General features: G+C 44.2%; 1 protein-coding gene across 1 annotated transcript in view; it reads right to left on the reverse strand.

Annotated features, from left to right (window-relative positions):
- Window positions 1–11798, reverse strand: part of LOC143280510 (alpha-1,6-mannosylglycoprotein 6-beta-N-acetylglucosaminyltransferase A-like) — a 29487-nt gene extending 17689 nt beyond the window's left edge. Inside the window, exons 1-4 of the mRNA XM_076585224.1 lie at window positions 11751–11798; window positions 9043–9148; window positions 7973–8055; window positions 6969–7058 (exon numbers count right to left, since the gene is read on the reverse strand). Of these exons, the coding sequence (XP_076441339.1) occupies window positions 6969–7058; window positions 7973–8055; window positions 9043–9148; window positions 11751–11798 (327 nt within the window). The remainder of the gene's footprint in view (window positions 1–6968; window positions 7059–7972; window positions 8056–9042; window positions 9149–11750) is intronic.
- Between the last annotated feature and the right edge of the window lie 7133 nt (window positions 11799–18931).

Genomic DNA, 18931 nt, shown 5'->3' on the forward strand with positions numbered 1-18931 from the left:
AGGAGAGACACTAACACTATCTGACGGATTTAAAATAAGTTCTTATGTACTGAGGATAACGACCTATTCGGGAGGGCGGGGGGGATGAGAGAGGTGGGGTACTGGCACTGTCAAGAGGTAAATTATGAGGCCACCAATCTATACACAGCTGGCTGGGGGCGAGGACAGGAGGGATGAGGGTGGGGGGTGGGGTGGAGAGGGTAACAGAGGTGATTTGTTCGCACATGATTCTTTATCAAACATGCAACATTAAACACCGAAGCATTTCTTTTTTTTTCACACACACAGAGACTGAAAGACAGAGACAGATATAGGAGAGTGGAGGGAGAGAGATATGGAATGAAAGAAACGGAGAGTGATGGGGAGAGATGGTGAGGTATGTAGAGAGATGGAGATCTTTCTAACCATCTCTCTCCCTCACTCTCTCACTCATTTTCTCCATCTCTCTTTCAAAGATGGAGAAAGGGAGATGGAGAACGAACGAACGAACGAAATGTTATTTTAAGGGAGTGAAGGAATAAGCGCAATGTGCTTATTTACATCCGGCCTCCAGGCAAAGAAAATTGAAAATGAAAACGAAAGAAAGGCGGAAAAGTGAAAGAAAGAGATGAGAGAGAGAGAGAGTGAGAGAGAGAGGGGGGAGGGAGAGAGGTGGTAAGAGGAAAGGGAGAGAGATTGTCTGAGAGAAACTGGAAGCTGGAGAGAGAGAGTCAGAGGGGGGGGGGGGAGACAAACAAACAGACAGACAGAGACAAAGACAGAGATGGGGAGAGAAATTTAATGGACCAAGAGAGATAGAGAAGGTGAAGGAAATCAAAGTCGAACTTTCGGAGAGAGAGTGAGAGAAAGAGAGTTGGAGAGAGAGGCAAAAAAAAGGGAAAGAGAATAGAGAGAGGTGGATAGAGATAGAAAGAGAGATTGGGAGAACAATGGAGAGAGAGAGGGAGAGAACACTGAACACTGAACACTTTAATGTCAATAGCTTTACAGCCCTAATGACATGGGGGTTCATAATACAAATAACAACATGCATCAATAGTAATAATATTGATGAAAACCAAAGCCAAAACGAAATCAATTAATCTGTGCAACAAAGTGCAGTTCGACCATCCATTCAAAGTAATGGCATGTAGTGAGAAATAAAAACAAAAACATATATAAATGTATAACATAAATATTTTCCATATGAGAATGACAACACAGATTTCACTTTTCACAATGAGCAACACCTGATACTATTTTATTATTGTTGAGTTTTTTTTCGTCGCATGTTATTCGCTTCTGCAATATATTTTGCAAGTGACTGTAGTGAAGTTTCCTGATTTAGATTAAGCACTCTAAAAATATCTTCATTCTTTGCTGCATTTGTTTTAAATACAACACATTTTTCTCGAATATCGTCATAAGCTTTACAACTAAACAAAAAATGTAATTCATCCTCCCTTGAATGACCGCACATCGGCCAAGGGGAGAGTAACGAGGGCTCAGTCTGAAACCACTTTTCATAAGCATTCAAACCAATCGTTCTCATTCTAAATCTGGCGAGACTTGTTCGGTGCCACTTGTTTGTCACGACTGTGATATATTTTTCTGTTTGAAATATACTTTTAAAACTATAAAACCATCTATATTTCTCAGTGCTTTCCATTTTACAGTGCCAATTCTGTTTATATGAAGCAATTAGCCTATCTTTGAATTCTGAAACAAATCCTTCTACACATCCAACTCCCTGACACATCCACACAATCCCAAATCCATTTACAGTTAATGTCTTCTTTACAAAATATACCCAGTTTTCCTTCCCTCTCTCATGTTCATTTACTAACATTTCATACGCCTGCTTACATAATCTCGATGTGGGTAGCCTTATTAATTTTAACCAATATTTTATACATTTCACACATGATTTAATGCATAATGGGTATCTACCACTTTCTCCATATAATACAGTATTTGAAGCATGTAATGGAACATTTAAAAAACGTTTAATAGCTAATGTATGTACTTTTTCTAAATCTTTGTTATCAGAAAGGAGAGAGAGAGAGAGAGAGAGAGAGAGAGAGAGGGTGGAGAGACAGAAGAGAATAGAATAGAACGTTATTACGTTTTAGGCGCACACCTCATAGGGAGTGAACTAAGAAGTACATTCTACACTTATTACTATAAAACACCGTATCATCCAACAAAAGTATGAAAGCAACCTGGAGAGAGAGAGACAGAGAGAGAGAGAGAGAGAGAGAGAGAGAGAGTTAATTACTTAATAAAACTGACATAATTCAAAATATGAGATACTGATAGCAATATGGTCTCGTAACGATCAAACTGCAATAAGTAAACCTAATCGTCAAGCACTTACAGTGTTCTTTTAAACGCCTAAAAATAGGAGAAAAAAAGAAGATTAATAACAGTAACGACAACACATGCACACAATGTACACAAAATAACACGCAACAACAACAACAACAATAAGACCTTTACCACAATCATCACAACAACAACAGCAACAATGACATCGCCAACAGCAACAATAAAACAAAACAAAAAACTACTGAGACGTACGTAAATTTCTGGAGTCTGGTTTTTGTGAAGCCACGTGGAGTTTGCCCAGGTTTTTCTGGGGCACCACTGTTCAACCTGTAAACGACCCATCATCATATCTATCAATACACCCCATTCTCCCTTCCCTGATAGTTATACACACCACTCCCCTTCCCTGATAGTTATACACACCACTCCCCTTCCCTGATAGTTATACACACCACTCCCCTTCCCTGATAGTTGTACACACACCCTTCCTTGATAGTTATACACACCACTCCCCTTCCCTGATAGTTATACACACCACTCCCCTTCCCTGATAGTTATACACACACCCTTCCCTGATAGTTATATACACCACTCCCCTTCCCTGATAGTTATACACACACCCTTCCCTGATAGTTATACACACCACTTTCCCTTCCCTGATAATTATACACACCACTTTCCCTTCCCTGATAGTTATACACACCACTTCCCTTCCCTGATAGTTATACACACCACTCCCCTTCCCTGATAGTTATACACACCACTTTCCCTTCCCTGATAGTTATACACACCACTCCCCCTTCCCTGATAGTTATACACACCACTTTCCCTTCCCTGATAGTTATACACACCACTCTCCCTTCCCTGATAGTTATACACACCACTTTCCCTTCCCTGATAGTTATACACACCACTCCCTCTTCCCTGATAGTTATACACACACCCTTCCTTGATAGTTATACACACCACTTTCCCTTCCCTGATAGTTATACACACACCCTTCCCTGATAGTTATACACACCTATACACACCACTTTCCCTTCCTTGATAGTTATACACACCACTCCCCTTCCCTGATAGTTATACACACCACTTTCCCTTCCCTGATAGTTATACACACCACTTTCCCTTCCCTGATAGTTATACACACACCCTTCCTTGATAGTTATACACACCACTCCCCTTCCCTGATAGTTATACACACACCCTTCCTTGATAGTTATATACACCACTCCCTCTTCCCTGATAGTTATACACACACCCTTCCTTGATAGTTATACACACCACTTTCCCTTCCCTGATAATTATACACACCACTTTCCCTTCCCTGATAGTTATACACACACCCTTCCCTGATAGTTATACACACCACTCCCCCTTCCCTGATAGTTATACACACCACTTTCCCTTCCCTGATAGTTATACACACCACTCTCCCTTCCCTGATACTTATACACACCACTCCCCTTCCCTGATACTTATACACACCACTCCCCTTCCCTGATAGTTATACACACCACTCCCCCTTCCCTGATAGTTATACACACCACTTTCCCTTCCCTGATAGTTATACACACCACTCCCCCTTCCCTGATAGTTATACACACCACTTTCCCTTCCCTGATAGTTATACACACCACTCCCCTTCCCTGATAGTTATACACACCACTTTCCCTTCCCTGATAGTTATACACACCACTTTCCCTTCCCTGATAGTTATACACACCACTTTCCCTTCCCTGATAGTTATACACACCACTCCCCTTCCCTGATAGTTATACACACCACTCCCCTTCCCTGATAGTTATACACACCACTTTCCCTTCCCTGATAGTTATACACACCACTCTCCCTTCCCTGATACTTATACACACCACTCCCCTTCCCTGATAGTTATACACACCACTCCCCCTTCCCTGATAGTTATACACACCACTCCCCTTCCCTGATAGTTATACACCCCACTTTCCCTTCCCTTATAGTTATACACACCACTCCTCTTCCCTGATAGTTATACACACCACTTTCCCTTCCCTGATACTTATACACACACCCTTCCCTGATACTTATACACCCCACTCCCCCTTCCCTGATAGTTATACACACCACTCCCCCTTCCCTGATAGTTATACACACCACTCCCCCTTCCCTGATAGTTATACACACCACTTTCCCTTCCCTGATAGTTATACACACCACTTTCCCTTCCCTGATAGTTATACACACCACTCCCCCTTCCCTGATAGTTATACACACCACTTTCCCTTCCCTGATAGTTATACACACACCCTTCCTTGATAGTTATACACCCCACTCTCCCTTCCCTGATAGTTATACACACCACTCCCCTTCCCTGATAGTTATACACACCACTCTCCCTTCCCTGATAGTTATACACACCACTCCCCTTCCCTGATAGTTATACACACCACTCCCCCTTCCCTGATAGTTATACACACCACTCCCCCTTCCCTGATACTTATACACACCACTCTCCTTCCCTGATACTTATACACACAATTCCCCCATTCCCTGGTAGTTATACACACCAGTCTCCCTTCCCTGATAGCTATACCCCACCCCGCCCCCTTCCTTGACAGTGAAACGCACCATCCCCCCCCTCCCTGATATTTATACACTCCTCCACCATTCCTTGATACTTATACTCACCATTCCCACTCCCTGATGTTTATACACACCTTTCCCCCTTACGTGGTGCTTATACACACCAGACTCACTGAGTACTGAAAGAAAGAAAAAAAAAAAAAAAAAAAAAAAGAAAAAAAAAGAAGAAGAAAGCGATGCGTACAGCTGCTAGTTCTCTACCCAGCAGTTGCGCTGAAGAAGCCGGCCGGATCGCCGACGAAAGCTACGCAAGTGAGTAGACTTGTTTGACTGAGAGATCGGTTTAACTTTGTGGTCATCATGGAAGCTTTTCTACTTTGAATCAGAATGCATCAATTAGCCACAGCCCAGAACCATTAAACCGATTGCTTCAATTGTCTTTATGAAGCTATCAGGATTCATATCTCCCTTCATCACGCATGTTTGGACGTCCACTTTGTTGAAGGCCTACAAACGGTACTCAAACAGTGCGTTCGTCCATGCCTAGTGAGGTCCTGACAGTTGTCCAGTACATTTTTGTTTATACTGATTTGTACATGAAGGCACTTGGTGAACTCGAACGATATAACGAAAGATTGAAAAGAATCTCAGTTATAACAAAAAAAAAAAACAAAAAAAAGGCGTTTCAGAGTAACCGTTCTGTCATTTTGTTTGACAGAAACATCGCCTAAACAAAAGCTTCCATGGGACGCGGAACCACGAGATAATTTGTGAACAAAAGGTTGTAAAATTGAATGTAGATGTTGTTTGTTTGTTTGTTTTTTCCTGAAGAAGCCCTGATTCCAGAGGCGGACATTAAGGAAAAGAAAAATGAATGAGTGGACGGCTGTGAATGTAGTGTTACTCTCTCTCTCTCTCTCTCTCTCTCTCTCTCTCTCTCATATTCGATATATATCTATATCTATCTCCCCCCCTCTCTCTCTCTCTCTCTCTCTCTCTCTCTCTCTGTGTGTGTGTGTGTGTGTGTGTGTGTGTGTGTGTTGCATTGTATTGTTTTGAGTTTTTTGTTTTTTTTACCATAACAGGTTTCCCTGCGTGAAAAATGTGCAGCGCCACCCATATTACTTCTTTCTTCTCTCTTTTTTTGTGTTTTTTTGTTTTGATTTTTTGTTTGTTTGTCTGCAAGTGTATTTGTTTTAATTATAAAAAAAAAGGGGGGGGGGGGGTCTACAGAATTTTGCAACAATGGACGGACCTTTTGCCTTTAGTACCCTTCTGCACACAGGACGTCTGTTTATCGTCTCATCCGAAAGAGTATCACCCCAAGTAAGATAGATAGATAGATCATACAATTGTTTTTTGGTTTACAGATTCTTCTAAACTAAATTTGTACAACCACATGAATGATGATGATAATATCACAACGAGGAGGATGACAATGATGATGACAACAAGTACAGTATTGATGTTAATAATGACAACAATACTACAATGGTATGATACTTGCATAGAATAATTTACCACTGCCAAATCATCATTACAATCAGAACTTGGGCACAACTGGTTAGCGGCGCAAGATGAGGGATGTGACATCTGTTATCACTTCAACATAAACGCTGATAACTGATATCCTTGCGTCCTTTTATTCTTGACAGTGCCCCTTTACTCCCTCTGTACTTCCTCTCTCTCCTTCTGGTCACTGCTGTTTAGAACACCTCTTGTAATGGTCAGAGATGACCCAGACCATAAAATCATGACCAGCTCATTCTCAGACAAATGACAGTCAAGGAGAATAACCCCCCAAAAAAACAACAACAACAACAAAACAACAACAACAAAACAAAACAAAACAAAAAAACCTGCACCCCTAAAGGCTTTCTTCCAGCCTGGCTCTGTTTTTCTTATCATCATTCTCTAACATTTACCGCTCCTGGGACAGGTTGCATAAATGGTGTAAGCAGCGCTAAGTTTGTTCAGCGTAAAGACTTTTCCTCCCCAAGAAAATTCTTGACGTGAAGGAGACAGCGCGTCTAACATCGCCTGTGTAATCCAACCCAGTCTCATGTTGATCTCGTTTCAGCTCATTTGGGTCTCACCTCACTGAGGTAGGCCAGATAGGAGCAGTTGGAGCCATCCACGCCGTGAACTTCGTAACAAGGGTCGGACTTCCAGTTTTCTCGCATCCACTGTAAAAAAAAAAAAAAAAAAAAAAAAAAAAAGGGGGGGGAGGGGGGTGGGGGGTGGGGGTGTTGAGGGTGAGTGGGAAAGCCAAAACAGAAAGCTACACCCCGTCCTAATATGTACGAAATTGAATGTTCGTGTTTTGCAAGACATAGTTCCTGCTTCATCCGATGCGTGTGAACTAAATAAAACACTGTATTCAGATACACACACTTACAATGCAAGACGGGGAGTAAGTCAGTGTAGGTGAATAAACAAGTTAAGTCAGGTCAGGTCAGTCATGCAGTCTGTCAGCAAACTAACAGAACTAGTCCTACATTTACGACTACTACTGTTGGTTCTGCTGCTGCAGCAGCAACTGCTGCTGATGTTGCCAATATTCACATGCACGCGCACACACTCACACTTCCAGCATGTTTGCTAAATGATGGTAAGAACTTAGAAACAAACAAAATTACGTTGAATTCAATGAATCAAACATACCCATACATGACAGCCATACCCATGAATTGATCAGTGTGTGTGTGTGTGGGGGGGGGGGGGGGGGGGGGGGGGGGGGGGTTCTGCTCCTGTATTGTGCCTGAGCCCGTCACAATGAACATAAACAGCGGAGCACTGTGAAGTGCGACTACACTAACCCGTGTCACGGTTCACGCCCCCAGAGAGAGAGGGAGAGAGAGAGAGAGAGAGGGAGAGAGAGAGAAAGAGTGTGAGTGAGCGTGAGTGAGTGAGCGTGTGTGTGTATGTGCGTGCGTGCGTGCGTGCGTGCGTGTGTGTGTGTGTGTGTGTGTGTGTGTGTGTGTGTGTGTGTGTGTGTGTGTGTGTGTGTGTTCCTCAGTCTTAGTCTTTCTACCCCAAGTGATATCAGAAGCCTGTGTGCTTTCAGTTGTGTGTACCCGTGGCAAATCCACCTACAAACCTCAAGTTTTTGCTGACATCTTGGAAACAAACGTTGATCCTCAAATGTGAGTTCACATTGTTCTGTCCTTTGTATGGTGTCACCTGGAAACAAAGAGGTGCGCGTGCACGCGCGCGCGTTTGGGTATGTGTGTGAGTGTATGCATATATTTATTTATATCTATATCTGTGTGTGTGTGTGTGTGTGTGTGTGTGTGTGTGTGTGTGTGCGCGCGCGCGCGCGCGCGCGCGTGTGTGTGTGTGTGTGTAGAAAAGAAACAAAAAACAAACAACAACAACAATATGATACATCAGAAGCTGTAACTTTCAGGCAGAAAGATCTCGTCTGTCAGTCAGTCATAAGTTAGTCAGTTACATCGTCAATCAGTCAGTCATTCAGTTGATAATTTAGTAAGTTCGTTAATTAATGATGCATTCACTTACCCATTTATTTATTTAACCCTGATAACCAAGTGACTAAGTAGAGTTCACCCGACATAAAACACTATAATAGTACAATCCCTTCTATATTCAAGCAAAAAAAAAACTTTGAACCTCAATTTTCAAACAAAATGAATAAACAATGTAATCATTAAGTTATTGATAAAAGTTATATATGCACACACACACACACACACACACACACACACACACACACACACACACACACACACACACACACACACACACAGATAGCAGCAGCAACTATCCGCCGTAAGAAAATGTGACTGAATGATATGATGAAAGAAAAATGAATGATCTTGAGAGCCGTCCACTGACCATCGGATGTGACGTTGGAATTATGACCTGCGCTTAAAATGACGACTGCAGTGGTTGTAGATAATGCTGATCAGCAGGAGGGGTGTGTGTGTGTGTGTTGGGGGGGGGGGGGGGGGGGGCGGGGGTAAAGGACGACGACGTCGACGACGATGTCGAACAACAACAGCAATAAAACAACAACGACAAGAGAAGAAGAAGACCTGGGTTGATACACCAGAATCAAACCCAGGACACTCGCATTGAACGTTTAAAGACTGAACCAGCTCGCCGAACCGATATTCTAATCCAGACAGACAGACAAAACCTACGTACCCAAACCGACCAATCGTCCAGCGTCAGTGACTCCATCCACTGTTCCTGCAGTCATCTCTCTGACCAGGGCTCGGTCAGTGTGTGCGTGTGGCTGGGCAACGTCCATCTGCGGTCATCACCAACACCCGTGCAGTCAACACAGGACATGCATGCAACACTTCAAGGGCTCGAGAATGTTTTCTGCTTGTTGTTGAGCTTCTTTCTGATTTTTTGTCTTGATTCTCATCTATCTAGTACTACTACCACTACTACTACTGCTGCTGCTGCCGCGCTCCTGCTGCTGCGAGTACAAGTTCTTCTGCTATTACCATCACCATCACCAACGCCGCCACCACCGCCATAACCACCATCGAGTCACAAACGACGCTGCTTTTTACCGACAAAACGACCACTTGGGCGAATGGAGATAGTGCAAGACCTTCCCAGTGAGTGTAAAATACAACAGGTTTTCTGTGACGTGGGTCCTTTTCGAAAATATGATGTTTCGGATGAGTGATATCCGTTAAAAAAAAACCCTGTTGTATATTGAAACTGATATCCCCTTTACAGGGCAAAATAAACGAAACTCACATTCTAAGCAGAAGTAATTATTTCAACTCAGATTTTGATGATAAAACGACTGCTATCCATCAATGTATCAACATGGAAGATAAAGTGCTAACGTTTTGTGAAAAAAGAAACCAAACAGTAACCGTAAAATGACTAAGTAAACTTTTTTTCTTTTTCTTTTTAATTACATCTCTAGTGAGTTATCAACACGCTCGTATATGTTGATTGTTTATGAGTTGCTTATGTAAAAATGAAAATTAGAATTTGTTTTCTGATGACAATAAACTATTATGTTTTTGAAAGAACAAAGCCTTTCTTCACCATGGCTAAAATATAGGCATGATAAGAAACACAGTAGGTCTCTATATTGCTGTACAGAATGCCACTCATTCAAACACACACACACACACACACACACGCGCGCGCGCGCGCGCGCGCGCACACACACACACACACACACACATTATATATATATATATATATATATATATATATATACATATATATATATATATATATATATATATATATATATATATATATATATATATACCTAAGTGACATTTTGTACCGGCAGGTCACATATTCATGGCAACGTCAGCTGTTCCCTTATACCCAAACCACCATACCTGTGGTATGCAAGCGTGGTATGCAATCAGCCGCCCAGCGCTGTGTCGTGATCTTGAACTATATCAAACAAGAACTCTTACCAAACAAGACGGCCGAACCCATGTGTGTGTTCACGGATGGCTGTGCCACGCATACCACAACATTCCTTCTTCTTCTTCTTCTTCGTTCGTGGGCTGTAACTTGAATGTACACGAGTGGGCTTTTACGTGTACGACCGTTTTTACCCCGCCATGTAGGCAGTCGTACTCCGTTTTCGGGGGTAAATTGTCATTCCAATTTGCACGTTCTTAGCGAGCTACAGAGCAGACTCAAAAGCTTCTGTGAAGCAGCAAGAACAGTATTGAGCAGTCCAGAAAAAAAAACACTCGCAAAGTGATACTGCTTACAAGACCGCCTGTCAATACTCCCAACACTCAGAGACTCCCGTGCCAAGGAGCTCAATATCTTAATAATAATAATGGTATTTATATAGCGCTGAATCTTGTGCAGAGACAAATCAAAACGCTTTCGCACCAGTCATTCACACGCATGCATAACTCTAAAACTGGAGAAACTGAAGACAAGGAAGAGGCAGGGAAGAAAGCTATTTTGGGAAGCGGTGGGTTTTAAGGCCAGGTTTGAAAGAGCTGAGTGTGGAGACTTGACGAAGCGAAAGAGGAAGTTCATTCCAACTGCAAAGGTCCATAGACAGAGAAAGAATGGCGGCCAACAGTCGAATGTTTGAATCTGAGTATGCGTAAACAGAGTGGATCCGAGGCCGATCGTAGTGAGCGAGATGGAGTGTAGAGGTGAAGGCAGCCGCAGAGATAGGAAGGGGCAGATTTGTGAATACATGTATAACATAGAGTGCTGATCTTGTACTTTATTTGGTGTGAGACAGGGAGCCAGTGGAAATGTTGCAAAAAAGGAGTGATGTGCTCAGATCTTTTCTTTCTGAGGACGAGTCGGGCAGCAGAGTTTTGTGTGCGCTGAAGGGACGGAATGGATGAAGCAGGCAAACCAGACAATCTTCACCACAGTCCTCGTTGACTGTGTCTAAGTGTCGTGCTCAATGGCGGCAACTGGCCATTACCAAGCGGTAATGCACAAAGTTTTTGCAGCCAGCAAGTGCAAGCTTTTCAACGATACAAAAAGAAACCATGTAATATCCTTTTAAGACTTTATAGTTCTCTGGATGCTTCCTGGTCTTCTCCTTTGTTCACTTTGTTCATTAACGCCTGCACCTTTTCTTTAGTGGACCAAATACGGCGATCGTTGTTCTTTTAACTGTTGGGCTGTGGCGTCTTCAAACTCGTTTTGGCCACGCCGATCCACCCTGGCAACTGTGAGAAAGCAACACCTAGGAGTCTTGTCAGCTGAATTAGACTTCAGAGAGATGTGTGACGCACCCGAAAATGAATAGGATGGCACAAACATATTTATTTTTACTACTTATTCAAGCGATTTCTTTTTCTTTCTTTTTTTTTTTCGTGGTGAAGGGTCATTTATGTCGAGTGTTGAACTAAGATCTCTTGCCGATCTGAACTCACCATGCCGAAAGAACCTCCATGAGACTGCATGTCTGTCAGCTTCGTCATTCATTTGCGCACTACGTGCCAACTGCCGGTAATGCGTAAAGTAGGACGTTTGCCTATTGCCAGAAATGCAAAATTGACCGCTGTTTAGCAATATATATATATATATATATATATATATATATATATATATATATATATATATATATATATCATATTCACTGATATCAATAATAATTATCATCATAACAATTTGAATGATCATAATCACCTTAATTTCATTTTTCAGGTAAGATCGAACTAATTTTTTCCACTGACAGACTTTTTCCGTGAAACACAAACACGGCCGCATTTGTACGCACAGAGAGAGAGAGAGAGAGAGAGAGAGAGAGAGAGAGAGAGAGAGAGAGAAGAGAGAGAGAGAGAGAGAGAGAGAGAGAGAGAGAGAGAGAGAGAGAGAGCAAACAAGTTTATGTAAAAGAACCCAGAAGGAACAGACCAACAACTTGGTGGTTAATGATGAGACCAAACTCATCCTGAAGGCACTCAAGTGGCAGCTCTAGCTCAAACAGCACGACCCAAAATGCTGCCTACCATTTGTTGGGACTACAGACACGGTTATGTAGGTCTATGCTATTTACTTGCTTCAACAGGTTTGTTTTATGATGCAGAATGCAGGTGTCATTTTTGTCATCACTGAATGACATTGGAAACGAATGATGAACGTCCGATGGCAGCTGTCAGTCGGCTCTACCCAGGTAGGCAGCCTGTTGTGCAAATGACTCCGTGTTTGCAAAGCGCTCAGAGCTTGGTTTCTGATCTCTCCTTCTCCGTCCTGTGCACCTAAATCGCATAATACAAGCAATCAGTCAGACCCGACCCAAAATCGATCGTTCACAAATGGCGTTTTTGTGTGTGTGTTTTTCCCCGCAGTAGACATACATATGTAATATTCTGTTGTAATATAATCTAATAGATTATAATTATAGCAACAGGGTGTTGTAATCTACTGCAACAATCTGGCTGTATCTGTCCCCATCTTCTTGACAATTAATTGATAAGAACATGAAAACAGCTGAAGCAAATAATCAAACCAGCTGTCGCGTGGTAACACCCACCCCTCCTTCCCCGCTCCCCGTCAGCAGCAGAATATTCAGATTCTTTTTTTTTCTTTTTTTCTTTTTTTTTCATCAGCCAAGAGGAGGGGAGGTTGAGACGCTATCTGCCGATAGTGTCCTTAAGGGTCTGAGTTCGAATACCGGTTCAGCCTTTTCTCCCAAGTTTGACTGGAATATCTTACCATTCAGATGAGACGATAAACCGAGATCCCGTGTGGAGTACGCACCTCGCGCATAAAAAAGAACACATGGCAGCAGAAGTGTAGTCCTCTGACATAATTCCGTGGAAGAAATCCACTCTGATAAGATACACAACTATGGGAGGGAAGAAGATGGCTTGGCGAGAAAATACGGGGAATAGAACAAGATCGTGAAGAGGGGAGGGGTGAGAACAGGAAGGTTAAAAGGAGAGAGAGAGAGAGAGAGAGAGAGAGAGAGAGGGTAGTTAACAAAAAAGGAGTTGCAGCCCAAACATCTTCCATGGTGCACTGGCATCCGGGAAGAGAACCACTGACCCCTACCCCCACCTCCGCCTTCTCGCTTGCCATACCCTCCCGCCCCCTCCCCCCCATGCCCCCACCCCCAACCCCCGCCTCCACTCCCCTCCTCCTAGCTGCCATATAATGGTGTCTGCCAGAGAGAAACGAAGGTTCTTGGAACAGACCTGGATTCTGGGAGAATCTTACAGCTGACCGCCACTTCCGCTCTGATCAGAACAGTGCCCCCAACACTCTCCGCCACCAGCCCCCCCCCCCCCCCTCCAGCCCCTTCACCCACCCCCTCTGCTCACCCCTCTCCCACAACAAAAAGGCTTCTAGAGCATGCGCATTTGAAAAAAAGAAAAAAGAAGTCCCAATAGAGGGCCGGCTTTGACACTGAATAACGACTGCGCTTGTTCACCACTTCAATCAAAAAACGTAGCAGCCCCAGCCCCCATCCATTCCCCTCACCAAACTGCAACATGACCCCAAACCCGGACATGCAGACAGAAGTCGGTCCTCTCCAACAATCACGTGCATGCACTAACGCACGTGTCCACTCACCTCCAGCCGGTCACTTGAGTGGAAAATCCCGCCACTCTTGATACAGACGGAAGTGATGACAGTGACGAACCAGATGACAAGGCCGACGAAGAAAATGGTCGGCAGACGAAGAGAACGACGACAAAAAAGACGACGACGAAGCCTGTGACATCTCATGCCTGCACTGCAGTTCGGCGTCACAATTACACAGTGCGAGTACCGCTCTCAACAGCCGTTCACGAGTTGAAATATATAGTGTAATATTCAGTCGTGTTCCACTTTGACCATCAGAATAGCAGAGGATTAACTGCTGTCTCAACAATTTGGGCTATTATTTAATTATTGTGGAGAGCGTCTTGCCCAAGTTACATCCCCACTCTCTCGGCCAAGAGGGTTTGACAGTCGGCGTTGGAATGATTCCCAAAGGCCAACTAGCCCCCAAGGCTGCAGCGCTGAGAGCCAGTGCAATTGTTGAAATGAGAAGTGCTCGACTGAGGGGCTGCAACCGATGTCAACAACCTGACACCACATTTAGCCATTCAAGTCGGTCGTTCTCCTTTCGCAGGTGTGGATGCAGAAGAGCTTCTCGATGACAAATGGATGATTTAATAACGAGTGATAGTGACGGTGGTGTTGGGAGAGTAGTGAGGAGGAGGGGGGGGAGAGGGAAGGTGCATTAAAGGTTAGGAGAAAAAGTTTGGATGCAAGCGCGGATGTGAGTACGCGCGCGCGTGTGTGTGTTGGGGGTGGCAAGGGGGCGGGGGTTTACAGAGACTGTGAGAGAGAGAATGAGTGAGAGAGAGAGGACCTTGAATCTTGCGAATCGCTGTGTGTGTGTGTGTGTGTGTGTGTGTGTGTGTGATTAAACTGCTGTTGAAATTGTTCTGTGTTGGTATGAAAAGATAACATCTTTTTTTTCCGATTCAGTACACGACAGTTGAGTGATCAGAGGAGACTGATAATCGAATGTCCTCTGAATCTCTTTCTCCCTCTCTATGTGCGCGCAAACGTGTGTGCATGTGTTTCTATGTGTGTGTGCGTGCTTGCGTTAGTGTGTGTGTGTGTGTGTGTGTGTGTGTGTGTGTGTGTGTGTGTGTGTGTGTGTGTGTGTGTGTGTAAAGTCGAGTCTAGATTTTATTTCATGATAGCAAACTGAATAAGCAACATTTTTTTTAAAATTATATACATAAAGCCATCAATGAAAAACAGAAAAAAATATGAGAGAGAGAGAGAGAGAGAGAGAGAGAGAGAGAGAGAGAGAGAGAGAGAGAAACAAGCAGATGAAAGGCAAAACTAACAACAACAAAATGCATAGTATGTATATGAATATTATGATAATGAAATACACAATTGCATTTCTATTTCACACACACACACACACACACACACACACACACACACACACACACACACAGATAGACAGAGACAGAGAGAGACAGAGAGAGAGAGAGAGAAATCAACACAAATGCTCGAACACAAATACACAATGCCCACCCCATCTACATATTCCATCATACAAGATCCTTACCAACACAAGCACATACATAACATTTCACAATTTATAAAAGAAGAATCATACTAATAGATCAAGACTTGCATTACTGTTAATCATTTTCAGTGGGATGATTCTTCAGAGTTTTCTTAAAAACGTATTTGTTAACGATACCTTTTAGAGTGAGAGGAAGATTGTTCCATAACTTTCCACTAGAAAATATAAAGCTGATTTGTGAAGGTTTTTCCTTGGTCTGGGTATGCAGAGCATGTGGTTGTGTCTCTGTTCATTAGTTTTAAAAGTGTCTCCAGTGTTTTTTTTTAGCATTTCAATACATAACATTATGCATGCAAACAGCTTTATTAAGAGTCAACGATACACATCTGTACAAACTGTAGATGAGGAGCAGACGAACCCATTTTCACAGCACAAAACTGAAAAAAAAAATCATAACATTTCTATGTAATACTAACAACTGAAATTTTGTACTCTATCTCCAAATGCAGTTTTCTGCCTGTGTGCTAAATGTCATGGCAATATCTTCAGTAGAAACTGAGATACAAATGAATTCGCCTGCACTGGTCACTTTAACACAAACTGCCCACAAATAGCAGAGGTGGAAGAAAGACACGCGCAACAGGCCACAGAATGTTGGATTCTACAGACAACTGGACTCAATTCTGTTGATTAGGAATGACCAAGAATGACCAGTATGAAGGTGACAATGATGCTACGGAGGTCCAGTACAAACTTGGTGTTTCCATTCAGTTCTATTTAATTAATTAACTGCTCCTTCGCTGTGGAAAACACTGAGTCGTAGCCTATATCATGGTGCACTGTGTTAAACGCCTTCCGAAAGTCGACGGATACACCTGGAAACCTTTGTCGACAAATGTTCCAGCCAAACATACGAAATTGTACTTGGTTATGAATATTCAAACCCAGAACAGTATCATAAACAACAAACCATAAAGTTATGATACAGGACAGGTAATGACTAACCCAAACTTTTTTTTCGTGTTTTTCTTCTTCTCACATCTGTTCGACTAAACGCGTGTTTCTTCCCTGGCATGCAGTATCCAGTCCTGCCATTCCTTCACAAAATGGAAACCGCAGCCCGGCCAGTGTCTTTGTGCGTGTGTGTGTGTGTGTGTGTGTGTGTGTGTGTGTGTGTGTGTGTGTGTGTTAAGACAAGAGGTGACATCGATGAATTCAGACTTCCTTTCGTGCCCCTCCCCTTTTTACGGTCTTTGTTTGGGCTCTTTTGGATGAGTCCTGTATGTTGCTCACTATCTTTCCTTGGACGTGCCGCCGAGGCACAGATCTGAGCGAGGAACCGGATGCCTGCACAATACCGCTTGCACGATTCTCCATGCGTGTGAGAAAGCGTGCGAGATTCCCATCATCATTATTGTTATTATTGCTATTATTGCTTTATAGCGATGTGCAGTTTCTGTTGCCTCATCTCCAGTAGCCTTGTCATTGTTGTTGTTGTCGTGGTCGTTGTTGTTGTCGCAAACCTGTGACGAAAGTACCGACAGCCTGGCAGGAAGTTGCATTTAGTCGACTACATTGACAAAGTCCATCCCTGAATTAGAGGGCTTTTGCAATCATACATAAAATAAAACATAATGAACAAGAAAATAGGTAAAAGTGCATGTCTGCACGTGTGAATCTACATTCAAGCCATACGTTGGCACGCAAACACATACACGCACGCACGCTCATACACACACACGCACGCACGCATATATACATACGACGTAAGAACCCCCCGCCGACACCCGCTCTCTCTTTTTACACACACACACATACATACATCCGCGTGCGCGCACGCCCGCACACACACACACACACACACAGGGAAAGAGAGAGAGAGAGTCAGTGAAAAGGAAATTTATGTGAGCATGTTTCCACGGTCCGATTCGCGACAGCTGGGTGGTCATAACTCGTGTGTTGACTCGATGAATGTGCATCATTTAAAATGCAACTGGAGCCTTTTCATTCTCCTTGGACGAAATACAGTAAAGGCATAAAATGTGTGTATATCAGCAATGAACAGTGATTCTTCATGTCTTCTTCAATTATGTGTGTGTGTGTGTGTGTGTGTGTGTGTTGTGTTTAAAACATTTTTTTACCAGATACATTTTACAATCACAACCATATCTACCCTCCCATCACCCACACCCAACCATACCCACCCTCCCATCACCCACACACAACCACACCCACCATCCATTCACCCACACACAACCACACCCACCCTCCCATCACCCACACCAAACCACACCAACCCTCCCATCACCCACACCAAACCACACCAACCCTCCCATCACCCGCACACAAGCACATCCACCCCCCTTTCATCCACACCCACCATCCCATCACCCACACCAAACCACACCCACCCTCGTATCACCCACACCAAACCACACAGACCCACCAATCACCCACACACAACCACACCCACCCTCCATTCACCCACACACAACCACACCCACCCTCGTATCACCCACACCCAACCACACAGACCCTCCATTCACCCACACACAACCACACCCATCCTCCCATCACCCACACCCAACCACACCCACCCTCCATTCACCCACACCCAACCACACCCACCCTCCATTCACCCACACACAACCACACCCACCCTCCCATCACCCACACCCAACCACACCCACCCTCCATTCACCCACACCCAACCACACCCACCCTCCATTCACCCACACACAACCACACCCATCCTCCCATCACCCACACACAACCACACCCATCCTCCCATCACCCACACACAACTACACCCACCCTCCATTCACCCACAAACCACACCCATCCTCCCATCACCCACACACAACCACACCCATCCTCCCATCACCCACACACAACCACATCCACCCTCCCATCACCCACAACTACACTCCCATCACCCACACCAAACCACACAGACCCACCAATCACCCCCACACAACCACACCCACCCTCCATTCACCCACACACAACCACATCCACCATCCCATCACCCACACACAACCACACCCACCCTCCATTCACCCACACACAACCACACCCACCCTCCATTCACCCACACACAACCACACCCACCCTCCATTCACCCACACCCATCCACACCCACCATCCCATCACCCACACACAACCACACCCACCCTCCATTCACCCACACACAACCACACCCACCCTCCATTCACCCACACACAACCACACCCACCCTCCATTTACCCACACACAACCACACCCACCATCCCATCACCCACACACATCCACACCCACCCTCCATTCACCCACACACAACCACACCCACCCTCCATTCACCCACACACAACCACACCCACCCTCCATTCACCCACACCCATCCACACCCACCATCCCATCACCCCCACACAACCACACCCACCATCCCATCACCCACACCCAACCACACCCACCCTCCATTCACCCACACACAACCACACCCACCCTCCCATCACCCACACCCAACCACACCCACCCTCCATTCACCCACACACAACCACACCCACCCTCCATTCACCCACGCACAAC

Source organism: Babylonia areolata, chromosome 1 (assembly GCF_041734735.1).
Source record: "Babylonia areolata isolate BAREFJ2019XMU chromosome 1, ASM4173473v1, whole genome shotgun sequence".
Lineage (NCBI taxonomy): Eukaryota > Metazoa > Mollusca > Gastropoda > Neogastropoda > Buccinidae > Babylonia > Babylonia areolata.